We start from the raw sequence: 12,157 nt of genomic DNA on the forward strand, positions 1-12,157 counted from the left end.
AGGGTCCAGCCCTCCATAGCTGGGGGTTGGTTAGCAAGGGTCGTGTCGGGGGGGGCGAAGGCGATGGTTCAGGGGTTCGGGGGGTAACGGTAAGGCAGCATGAGGGGCGGCGAGTTCTCCTTGGGGCGGGCCCTTTCCTATACCCGGTAGTATCTTTGCCACACCCTCCTCCATAGGCTCTACCAGATTGGTAATAGCAAGGGTGGGACTCCCTTGCTCGCCTGGGCGCACTGCTCCATATTCAGATCTGAGTTCCCTTTGGGTAAATCTGGAGTCCCCTACTGCCTGCAATGGATTTACACCATTCTAAAAGGGCAATAGATGAGGACAGAATCAGACATTATTTATGCCTGTTATGAATTCACTTTCCCACCTGCGGCTAACATAATGTGAACAACATGGAGCCAATTCAAAGCCAGGGTTACAAGACTGTCTTTGCGACATTATTTATTTTATTAGAGATGCTCTAGTTCAAGAGGAATTATCTGGGGGGAGTTTTCTGGACTGTATTATACAGGATATATGACTAATTGATCACAATGGTCCCTTCTGGCCTTAGACACCTCTTGCAGTGTCTATGCTCTTTCCAAGCACTATGATAAGTGAGGGCCAGTTCTGTCCCAAGGTAGGTTCCTGCGCTGGTGTCTATGCAGTAGTGGGTTATTTCTGCCTGTAGATCGGGCCCATGTGGAGTCATTTCATGTCTTAGGCTGGATGTCAGTCGTAGCAGCAGTCTTTACTCTAGGAGTGTGTCTTGTAGTAAATCGGGTTCTTTGAGTAGGGAGGTGGGTTCCCTTTTTCCTCTACAAGCACTTTAATGACTGCTTTGGCAGCATTGGACATGGTGGCCGTGACACGGATATTCCCTGCGGAGACCACAAGCGCTTCCTGGCATTGGCCCAGCTTGGCTTTCTTGAACGTTGTGCAGCTGTTGGCAGGCATATAATTGTACATCCTTGCATAGACTTCCTCCATGTCACCAAGGTGCTCTTTGCCTGGGCAGATCTCGAGGCCAAACTCAACACAGTAGAGGTTGTAGTCAAAGGGGTTGGAGAACATGATGGCAAGGGTGAAGGCGTCTGACTTGTACACCAGCAGGCCCACGCTCCCACGAAAGCAGTACCGTCCTTTTGTGAACAGACAGCTCTCCTTGGATCCTGGCAGGATTTGGGGGGAAGGAGGCAGGAGGCTGTGGCCGCTGAAGCAGTAACTCCTGTGGGACGAGAGGGATTGAGATGAACATAGTCTGACTTCCATGGTGCAGCGCTAGCTACTTGGGGACAGCGTGGGGGTGGTGGGAATCAAACAGGGAGGGGTTAGAAGAGGTTTGTGCACTGCATTTGCAAATATTTTAGCACTGAGGCAACCGAATGAAAATCTGTTGACTCTAATGGAGATGTGCCTGCTTAAACCCGGTGTTATTGGTGTCACAGATCCGAGCTGAGTGCCCCCACTCAAGTGCTCACTAGACAGCTGAGAGGCGAATCCTGGCCCGTGGATCTTGGGTGTTTTAAGCCTCTGGAGCCTGAAAGGAGTCCAGACACTGGTCTAGTCTTGGGGTCCCTCGGCACACTCCTGGGGTGCAGTCCCTCCATCTAGCACCCCCTCCTGAGAACTATGCACATGCCTAGCCCTGGGTCTCAATGCTGACCCTTCAGACGCCCCTGTTGCTTAGCACACCATCTCCCAGAACTCCACTTAGAAGTGAGAGCCTTCTGGTGACAGTCTAACTCTCTCAGGATACAGGCAGTAATTGTAAAGCAGAGAACACACTGAGGGTGTGTCTAGCTGCAGACAAACACCCAAGGCAGAGCACAGGTCAACAGACTTGGGCTTGCAGGGCTCATGCTATGGTGCTCAACATAGCCTTGTGAACGTTCTGGCTTGGTCTGGAGCTCAGGCTCTGAAGCCTGGTAGGAGGGCGGGTCTCAGCGCTCCAGCCCCAGCCACAAGTTCAAAGTGCTGCCGACACAGCTATTTTTAGAGCCATAGCGCAAGCCCCATGAGCCCAAGTCTGGTGACCTGGACTCAGACACTCGCTGCCATGAGGGTTTTTTTGCAGTGTAGACGTACCCACAGACACTTTACACAGCATGCTACCATTGCTCGTTTATACTTAACAGGAAAAGCACATGGGAGTGCAGATCAGAGAGAACACAATAAGCTTCCTGACCACAATGCCCCTGGCTAGATCACCCTTCCCTTGATGCCATCTGGGCTCAGGGAGGCAGACAGGGTCAAAGTGCCCCTGAGGCATTAGCTGATCAGGCTGATGTAGTTACAGCACACGAGTTTCCTAGCCAGTGGAACACAAAGGAGAGATGCAGCCAGTATCACATCTGAGCATCTTTGATCACCCTAACCCAGTGGGTCACTTACCAAGAGCCCGCTTGGAAAAGTCTTTCTCCCCAAAATCCTCCCCATACCTTACACCCCCTTTCCTGGGGAAGGCTTGATTAAAATCGTCACCAATTTGTATAGGTGAACCCAGACCCATGGATCTTAAGAACAATGAAAAAGCAATCAGGTTCTTAAAACAAGAATTTTCATAGAAGAAAAAGTAAAAAAAAATCACCTCTGTAAAATCAGGATGGTAAATATCTTAAAGGATAATCAGATTCAAAACACAGAGAATTCCTCTAGGCAAAACCCTAAGTTACAAAAAGACACAAGAACAGGACTATATTCCATTCAGCACAGCTTATTTTATGAGCCTTTTAAACAAAACAGAATCTAATGCATATCGAGCTAGATTACTTACTAAATTCTAAGACTCCAGTCCTTTCTGTTCCCGGCAAAAGCAACACACAGACAGAGAGAGCCTTTGTTTCTCCCCCCCCATTTTGGTCAGGTACCAGTGAGGTTATCATAGCTTCTTAACCCTTTACAGGTGAAAGGGTTTTTTCTTTGGCCAGGAGGGATTTTAAAGGTATTTACCCTTCCCTTTATATTTATGACACCTAGAGATACAAGAATTCAGTTATTGCTGCTGGGAATGTTTTCACTGCAGGCTCATACCTGTTGCCATTTCATGTCACCTTTCTGATGTTTATGTCTGAGGTGGATGGAATCAATATGGGTCTAGAAAATTATAAATCTGACACATGACCTGACCAGGCAAGAAACCTTTCTCCTAATGGCTACTACTTGCCTTCTAGTCATTACACCTGTCTCTCTCCGAGGAAAATAGAAAGCAAAGAGTGTGCTTGATTGGCTGGTTGTCAAGAATACTATCTTATGACGAATGATTCAGGTCAAGATGCAGGAAGAATGAATAAACAACTTCAAAGAACTAAACCAGGGATCGGCAACCTTTGGCATGCAGCCATCAGGGAAATCTGCTGGCAGGCTGGTACGGTTTGTTTCCCTGCAGCGTCCATAGGTTCGGCCGATTGTAACTCCCTCTGGCCGAGGTTCGCTGTTCCAGGCCAATGGGGGCTGTGGGAAGTGGCATGGGCTGAGGGATGTGCTGGCCGCCGCTTCCCACAGCCCCCATTGGCCTGGAACGGCAAACCGCGGCATGTGGGAGCTGCAATTGGCCAAACCTGCAGACGCTGCAGGGAAACAAACCGGCACGGCCCGCCAGCGAATTTCCCTGACAGGCCTCGAGCCAAAGGTTGCCAAAGGTTGCCAATCCCTGAACTAAACAACTAAACTAAACATCTGACCAAGTGTGAAGTAAGTATGAAGAATGTAGAGTCAGCCACCCTTATGTTACAAGTAAAAGGGGGCATTCAGTGAGGCAGAAAGGGGAGAGATTTAAAACCAATCAAAAGTTTCTATACACACACCAAAGAATTGGCTAGTGGGTCTCACTGCCAGTAGATATCACAGAGGACAAGATCTGATATGGATTTGTAAAATAGGGACTGGAGATTTATCGGCAGAATGAGACCATCCAGAGTGACAGGAGAGAGGAGAGAAGGAACAAAAAATGTCTTGCTTCAAAGCATGAACCAGCCACAAAGTGACGAACGGGGGGGTGAGGAACAAACTTCCCCTGGGGGCAGGACTTCCCTCTGCTGCCCACTGATGGGTTTTCTGCATCTTCCTCTGAAGCAGCAGGCGTTGGCCATTGCTGAAGATAGGACAATAGACTGATACAAGGCACAAAACTCTGTGAGTAGCCAGCAAAGGAGATGGCAGCTGGTGCGGGAGTGACACGGAGACACATTCCCGCTGCCCTGATGAGGCCTCACCAGTGTCGAATAGAGGGGAACGATCACGTCCCTCGATCTGCTGGCAGTGCCCCTACGTATACATCCCAAAATGCCATTGGCCTTCTTGGCAACAAGGGGACACTGTTAACTCCTATACACCTTCTCGTCCACTGTAACCTCTAGGTCCTTTTCTGCAGAACTGCTGCCGAGCCATTCGGTCCCTAGTCTGTAACGGTGCATTGGATTCTTCCGTCCTAAGTGCAGGACTCTGCCCTTGTCCTTGTTGAACCTCATCAGATTCCTTTTGGCCCCATCCCCCAATTTGTCTAGGTCCCTCTGTATCCTATCCCTACCCTCCAGCGTATCTACCTCTCCTCCCAGTTTAGTGTCATCTGCAAACTTGCTGAGGGTGCAATCCACACCATCCTCCAGATCATTTATGAAGATATTGAACAAAACTGGCCCCTAGGCCCTCCAAGACTCTCAGGGGCCAGGGGCTCCCCCGAGGGGGGCTTTCACCTCTTCGCTGCCCCCCCCACCTGCTCCTCTTCTTCCCTGGGGCTCGGCCGGCTGGAGCGATGCCATCGGGGCCTGCAGCGCCCACGTCGCTGGGGGGGAGGGTTGTTTCATGCTGGCAGGGAAGGGGGAGAGCCACGGGCAGATCTGCTGGTGTAACGCAGCCTAGCTCAAGTCACGGTCCGTGCTCTGCTGAGATCCATAGGGGCTCTCCATCTCTGCGTGTGTGTGTGTCTCCGTTCACAGCAGCAACACAAACAACAGCCCCTGGCAATTACCTCCGCAGTAAGTTATGGGAGAAGAGAGAGTTGGGGGCACCCAGAGCCCATGGCCTGAGGGGGAGGAGGAATGGGAGGTGCACAGAGCACCTGGCTTGGGAGGAAGGGCAACACCAACTCTCTGAGCTAAAAGAGGAGCTGTCAGTTCCTCCCAGGGCTGGGTTTACGGCACGCAGCTGAGACACCAGTCTCTCCACTGGAGGGAGTGATGCACACAGGCTTTCTCATGACCCTGTAACAAGGAGGTGATAGAGCTGATAAAATTGGCTGTTCCTGGTGTTTCCTAAATTTATTTAAAATAAGCCCTGTTCAGAATGTGCCCTGCCATTAAACGACAGTCAGGATATTTGCTGCTAGCACAGCCCTCCTCACCCCGAAGGATAGTCACGGCCATCCAGCACATGCCCCTCACACGCACTAGTGCAAGAGACAGGGAGGGTGGAACTTTTGGATGCTAAGAGAAGAAGTTTCCATCTCCCCAATCCAGGCCAGCCTCCCCTGCATCCCTGTCTTGCTGGCATCCTCCTAGTCAGTACATCTCTCGCTGAGGTCTCTGGGTGCGCACAAAACTTGAGACATCTGTGAATGAAACAATGTGAAAGGCGGTGACAATGGAGACTGAGAAGCAAAGGGAGCTGAACCAAGGACATCATGGAATGAGCTAAATCATTACAGCGATAATCCTCCTGGCAAACTTCATCCCCCCCCCCCCCCCCCCCCCCACACACACACACACACTTCCACCCCGAGGCACAGAGTCCTGCACTCACACTGTAACCGCTTCCTCCGATAATTCCCACATACATCTCAGCAGCTACGGAGCACACTCTGCCCTATGGCACAGGGTGGCATCTGGGGAGCAGAGGAATCTCAGCTCTGAAAATAATGGACAAATCCTACAGCAATAACAGGGACCTCGGAAGCATCATTTCTGATTCCCAGAGGTGGGACAGTTTGACAGTGGCTCTCGGAGAGCAACAGGCCAGAGCCACAAAAGTAGACCCAGTTTCAAACAGGCCAGATTTTAAACTGTTTGGTCTCTGCTGTGGGCCAGTGAAGATTTAAGATCATGACAAATTTCCTCCTGCTCACAGATAGACAATCTACCCATGATTTAGCTCACAAACAGTATGCTACTCTGAGGATGATTTTGGCCCATCCTTGTAGCACCACATGATTCTGGGATTTCACCATTTAGAGGCAAATTATCAGCCAAAGATGGGATTCCCCCTCCTCCCCTCGCCAATTTCGAGGAAGTGGAACATTTTTCTGGATACAAATAATGAAAGATGTCCAAGGTTTCTTTGAGTCCTTGAGTCTGGGGCGTGGACTCAGACTTATGTTTTTCAGGCTGACCAGAGACATTGCTGCCAGAATGACCCAGCTGAATGTCTGAACCGAACCACCCACAAATGACAGTTACTCACTGGCGTATATAGCCGACTCCTCTTCCATCGCTGGGTCCTCTTCAGGCTGCCCCTTGCTGCCATTGCCAGTTCTCAGGGGCTCAGGGAGGGTGGGGGCTCCTTTCTTCAGGATGCAGGTGATGATGGGGGCAGACACCAGCAGGAGCAGAACCAGGGCAGAGGGGAGAAGCCAAACTCCAAGGGACATAGCAGGCCCTGGGGTGTGGGAGGAAAGGCAGAGGTAGGGCTGTGCCATAGTTTATAACACCAGAAGGGATCATTGTGATCACCTTGTCTGCCTTCTTACATAAGACAGGCCACAGGATGCCCCTGAACTAATTCCTGTTTGAACAGGGAGGTGGAAGGGCGGGGAATATTCTGCCCAGTGACACAGATTGATGGGGAAACTAGTATTGAGATCATGTATGATCTGGCTACATTTGGGCCCTGAAGAGTGTTGAGCGCCCCCTGAGAAATGCTGGGAGCTCTCCCATCCCACTGACATCTCAACACCTTGTGGGACCTGCCCAGCGACTCTCAGCATTAGACATTGGGGATTGAAGCAAAAAAAACTTTGGGCCAGGAAGTGAGGAGAATCCTGTGTCCACTTGTGTCCAGTCTGAATTGCAGGTGTTCACCTCACCTGGAATTCAGACCCAGCATTAACTCCCGGACTGCTGAGAAAGTGCCAAGAGAGAGAGAATGGGCAGGGCCTCAGTTTTAGCTCTCAGCAGGAAAGACCCAGCTCAGGCCAGTCTGGGACATCGGGGTCAGGGCTGATTCAGAGGGGAGAATGACCCCTGTTGAGTAACACATGCTGCTCTACTCCCTGCAGCACAGTACTCACCACACAGTGCCATATGTGTCATGGGTGAGGGTTACCTGAGCACACAACACCGACATCTTCTCTGTGGTTACAGTTATGGTCTTCCCAAGGCCCACTGCAGCATTCCGTGAGGGCAGCTTCTCTCCCTGTGCAGTTAACCTCAGTTAGCCAGATGGGGGTCAGACTCTTCTCCAAACTCAGCCCACCCTGGGGCTAACAACACCATCCCACAACCCAGCTGCCTGCACACAACTCAGCCCACCCTGGGGCTAACAACACCATCCCACAACCCAGCTGCCTGCACACAACTCCAGCATTGTTTATGTCCCAGTCAACATCACACACGCTTCCCCACTGCTGGTTGTGAAGCACCTCGACTCTCCCAGCGCAGTGACTCGAGCCATTCACCACTCGGAGCTGAGCTTGCTCTGAAATGGTCAAACCTACAAGTGAACCATGGGAATAAAGACATAGAGAAGGGGAGATTAGGTCTGACCCATGAATGTCCTTTCTAGCATCCTTTATGTTCACATATGCTTACAGTGGGATGTTCCCTGTCTTCTGGGGACCTGGAGCTGACCAGCTGTTTTCTTGAGCTAGGGCTTAGAATATGCATTTTAACAGCTTAAAATCCTAACTGTATAAAGGTAATGAGTTCTCTTCAGCTCAGACTATTTGCAGCAAGGGCTTCACAAAAAATATGACGATTTCCCAGTTGAACATATACCTCCCTTTCAAATTGCTTAATCTATTTGTAGAAACTCTACCCATAATTCCTTCCTTCACAGATGGGTGAGCCTGTGACCTGCACTATACATGGATTGCACTATTGCAACTGAAACCACTTCAAAAACCAATTTGTTGAACCTGTGCAAACCCAATGTAGATGTTCTCATTTTGATTTTGGCAGTTTTGATATTAGCTTCCCCCTGCGAGAACAGGAACAAACGGAACCAAGATAAGTATAGACACGCCAGCTGGCATGGTTTTTACTCAGCTTGCAAACAGCACTTTAGTTAACCCAGTGCAGGTTTGCACCTAAGGAACTGACTGAAGCTGAACAGCAGTGGGAACCCAGGTCAAGGGAGGGAGCATCCCACATCATCCACATCAACTGGAAGGGAGCATCCCACATCATATCATCCCATTCGGAATCCAGGAGTCCTGACTCCCAGCACCCCCTTGCTCTAACCACTAGACCCCACTCCCCTCCCAACTTTAGGAATAAAACCCAGGTGTCTGGATTCCCAGGGAAAGGCTCTGGAGTAAAAGGTGCCAAAGAAACCTTATTTATGAGGCTTTTAATATTTCTGTGCAGCTGAACACCAGGAGAAAAGGGCACTCACCCCCGAGCCAGCCCAGCAGGGCGAGCAGCGCTGTGTTCCCAGTCCCGTAACCCCTGGAGACCATCTCCACAGCCCTCGCTGTGAGCTGTGTGGCCCCCCTCAATGAGGACTGCTCAGTGGGGAAGGGAGATCCTGGTTCTGGGCTTCTCCAATCTGTGGGTTTCATTTCTCAGGCTGGCCAAAGCTGCAGCGGCTGGTTTCCTGCATGAGACGCATGATGCGCCAGACTCGCGAGTACAGGAAGGGGTGTGAGAAGACACCTGTGCAGAGCCCAGAGGGGTATGAAATGAGCCTCCTGGCAAGACCTTGCACCCCATGGCAACTGCTACAATTCATGCCCCATGCACCTCACCGCAGGGACAGCCTCAGGTACCATCTGGCGGGGCTTAGCTTGGTAAACCTCACCCACTCCCATCTTCGCCTCTCTGCATCTGCTCGTAGCCCCCCAGCACCCGTTGCATAATCTCTCCCCCTATCTCTGCACCTGTTGATGCCCCCCAGCCCTTCCCACTGCCTCTGCACCAGCTCCCCCCAACCAAGGGGGCAGACGGTCAGTGTTTCACTCATGCTGTCATGCAAACCCTGTGCTGGCAGGGACTCGAGGAGCGAGGAAGGCGTTCCTGGCTGGCTGCTGGGTGCTGTGGCTGAAGCAAGCAGTTGTCTGCAGGGCCTGGGAGCTGGAGAATAGCTTCTGGCTGGCTGCCAGGGCTCAACTAAGATGAGCTATGAGGAAGTGGCCCAAGGAAATGTAGATCAGCAATTAGTTAAGGGGCGCAGCACAAGGCTGCTATACTTCAAGGATCCCTGGTTTTGGACCCAAAGCAGTGGGTGGGACTAGGTTCCCCACCAGCCTCTGTGGGAAGTGGCTATGCCATTAGGAAGGGAATTAGAATGGTGACACCGCAGGGAAGGGGGCTGCCCTAGGACTGACTCAGCGGGGAGCTGTGGTCAGTGAACTGAGTCCAAGAGGGTGGCGCAAGTAGAGGCAAGGAGTCCCAGGGAAGAAGCCCTTGGGGCGCTGCTCAATTCCAGAGTAGGAACCTTTCAACCTAGCCAGATCGAGCGAGGGTACCGTGATGGGCCCCATTGGGCTGCTTAAAGACTGAGCCCAGGGAGGGCTATAGGAAGATGTACCAGCTGAAGGGGGACTGAGACAGGCCACCATTGGACTAATTAGGGGTGTCAGAGCAGGAAGAGTTAGAGGTTGATACCAATGGAGAAGGTACCAGGACGGGCCCTATTGGACTGTTAAAGACTGAGCCCAGGGAGAGCTACAGGACATTTTGGACTGTGTACCCCAGAAGAGGTTTGTTGGTTTCACACACAGACTTGGGCTGAGTCACTGAAGACCTGCCTGACAAGTGCAGCAGCCAATGGGGGCACCATGAGCGGAGAAAAACTGCGGGCATCCACGCACTTGACCAGGGGGTGCTTGCGATAGGTGGGTGTCAGCCTCTTACAGTGGTACCAGAAGTGGGGATCATTACAGAGACATTCAAGAAAGTTTTTTTAAAAGCACAGAGAGAAGAGAAAAGCATTTCACAGCACAGATTGTCACCAACCAAACTGCAGAACCCCCTGCTCTGGAGTCTTACAGCAAACCACCCATCACTGGTGAGCCAATCAGAAGGGATTCTTTAACCACGTGATTTGTTGTGGAATCACACGTCACTGAACAGTAAATTGCATCACAGTTTCCTAAACCAATCACAAGGATTTTATAACCCCATGGATTTTTGATGGAATTATTCAGCAGAGCATATTAAATTGTAAAGTAAAGATAAAATACTAATTCCAGTGAGCATGTATGTAGGTTTCTTTATCAACTTTTTTACAATACCTGTGTAAATTCAGCAGTTAACCTTATTTGTTTCTTAATTTGGACCAGGAATAAAATGTCCTCTTTCTCCACAATTCTTTTAGCATTTGTCTTTAAAAACTGGTAGGCTGGCCCTAATGGAATTACATGCCTAAATTTTATTCCAATTTCCCTTATTCCATATACTCAAATAATGTATTTCTTCCTAACCTTTTATATTTATTGGAAATTAGCACCTATTGGTTTAAGATGTATTAGGGGCCTCTTAATTTTTGTAAAGTTTTTGACAAACAGATAAATTTAAAAAAAAAGTAGGAAAACATGCAACACACACCCATCACTTCCAACCTCAAATGAGTGTATGTTCAAGCCAAGTTGTTCACTATTTATAAATAACCCTTTCAAAATACATTCAAAGTAGTTTTATATTATTTTATATATGTGTCTTTCTCACACACACTTGTTTTTTCAACATTGTTTCATATAAAACGCACAGGATACCTCACTCAAAGGAAATCTTATGGTGAAAATTCATTAATATGTCCATTCGTGAGAGAAAATGCAGGCCTAGTTTTAGCTACCTTTTAAATCCTCTGTCCTCAAGCTATGCCCTTTTTGGTAAGATCTGAAATGTGGATTAATTAAAGTTCTGTGTACTAAGTAAAATAAAAACAGGAATGAAGTATTTGGGAACCCTATATGTTAGTATTTGAGAGACAATATTTACAAACAAAATTTTATTCTTAAGGTTTAGCAGTAAATATTTTGCATTAATAACGTATTTGGCACATTTAGCAACATACACACAAGAGATTAACAATCACTAAACACTTAGATATGCGCACACACACACACTAGTACACAGAGTTATCTGATAGAGCGATCTGAGAAACAGTTAATTTTTTTCATTTTATTTATCGTCACACTGAAGCAGCACCAAGGTATTAATGTTCTTTCTCTTATAAAAAAATTGTTGTATCGTGTCATACTGTCTGGACTGGCTCACGACTGTGAATGCTACCTCAGGGCAGACTGCCAGAAAACAGAACAGACCCCCCCAAGCTGGTGGTGTGTTCTATAATTAGATTTCACCAAATGGTGGTAGAGAGGTAACAAGTAGCCAGTTTCCCAAAAGGATCTCAGGGCTACCCAGATTAACCCAGGTTATTCCAGCTGTTAGAATCCAAACAGCCCAGAGATGAAGGATCTTTCCCTAACGCCATACTTACAGCTTCTTCTCACAGCAAGCAAACTCACAGGGTCACTACCCACGTGGGCTCTTCCTTTGATTACACAGAGTGAGGAATGCACTTAGCGTCTTTGACCTCCGATCACCACACACACAATGATCACTTGCCTTAAAATTAGCACTTTTCTGTTAAAGTTCTTCATTTGCGTTCCACAAGGCTTCTTTTTCGTTTGATGGGTTATTTATTTACACTGTGGATGTTTGCTATTACATTATAACAGGAAACAGATAAGTGAAAACAAATGCATGTAACATCCCACTAGTTTTCATTAAGTTTAAACACCAAATATACTCTCACCAATCGTTTACCAATCATTTGGATCTGTACTAATACAGAAGTGAATTGGTCTGCCTTCCAACTCTGGATTTATAAACATTGAATGAGGCCTGGGGCTTTGGCATGAGCTGGCACCTGGTCTGCCAGCCTCACATATAGCGCCTTTAAAACCATAACCTCTAATGCAGTGGTGGGCAACCTGCGGCCCATGGGCCGCATTGCAGCTCATCAGAGCAATCTGACTGTGGGATGCAAGACATTTTGCTTACGTCCGCAGGCA

The 12,157-nt window shown here is 48.9% G+C and overlaps 1 protein-coding gene across 1 annotated transcript in view; it reads right to left on the reverse strand.

The window, feature by feature from the left end:
- Positions 1–447: 447 nt before the first annotated feature.
- Positions 448–12,157, reverse strand: part of LOC140901854 (scavenger receptor cysteine-rich domain-containing group B protein-like) — a 31,011-nt gene continuing 19,301 nt past the window's right edge. Inside the window, exons 4-7 of the mRNA XM_073321278.1 lie at positions 7,440–7,629; positions 7,243–7,382; positions 6,382–6,576; positions 448–1,213 (exon numbers count right to left, since the gene is read on the reverse strand). Coding sequence (XP_073177379.1) covers positions 804–1,213; positions 6,382–6,576; positions 7,243–7,382; positions 7,440–7,629 — 935 coding nt within the window. The 3' untranslated portion in view covers positions 448–803. The remainder of the gene's footprint in view (positions 1,214–6,381; positions 6,577–7,242; positions 7,383–7,439; positions 7,630–12,157) is intronic.

This window comes from Lepidochelys kempii, chromosome 23 (assembly GCF_965140265.1).
Source record: "Lepidochelys kempii isolate rLepKem1 chromosome 23, rLepKem1.hap2, whole genome shotgun sequence".
Classification (NCBI taxonomy): domain Eukaryota; kingdom Metazoa; phylum Chordata; order Testudines; family Cheloniidae; genus Lepidochelys; species Lepidochelys kempii.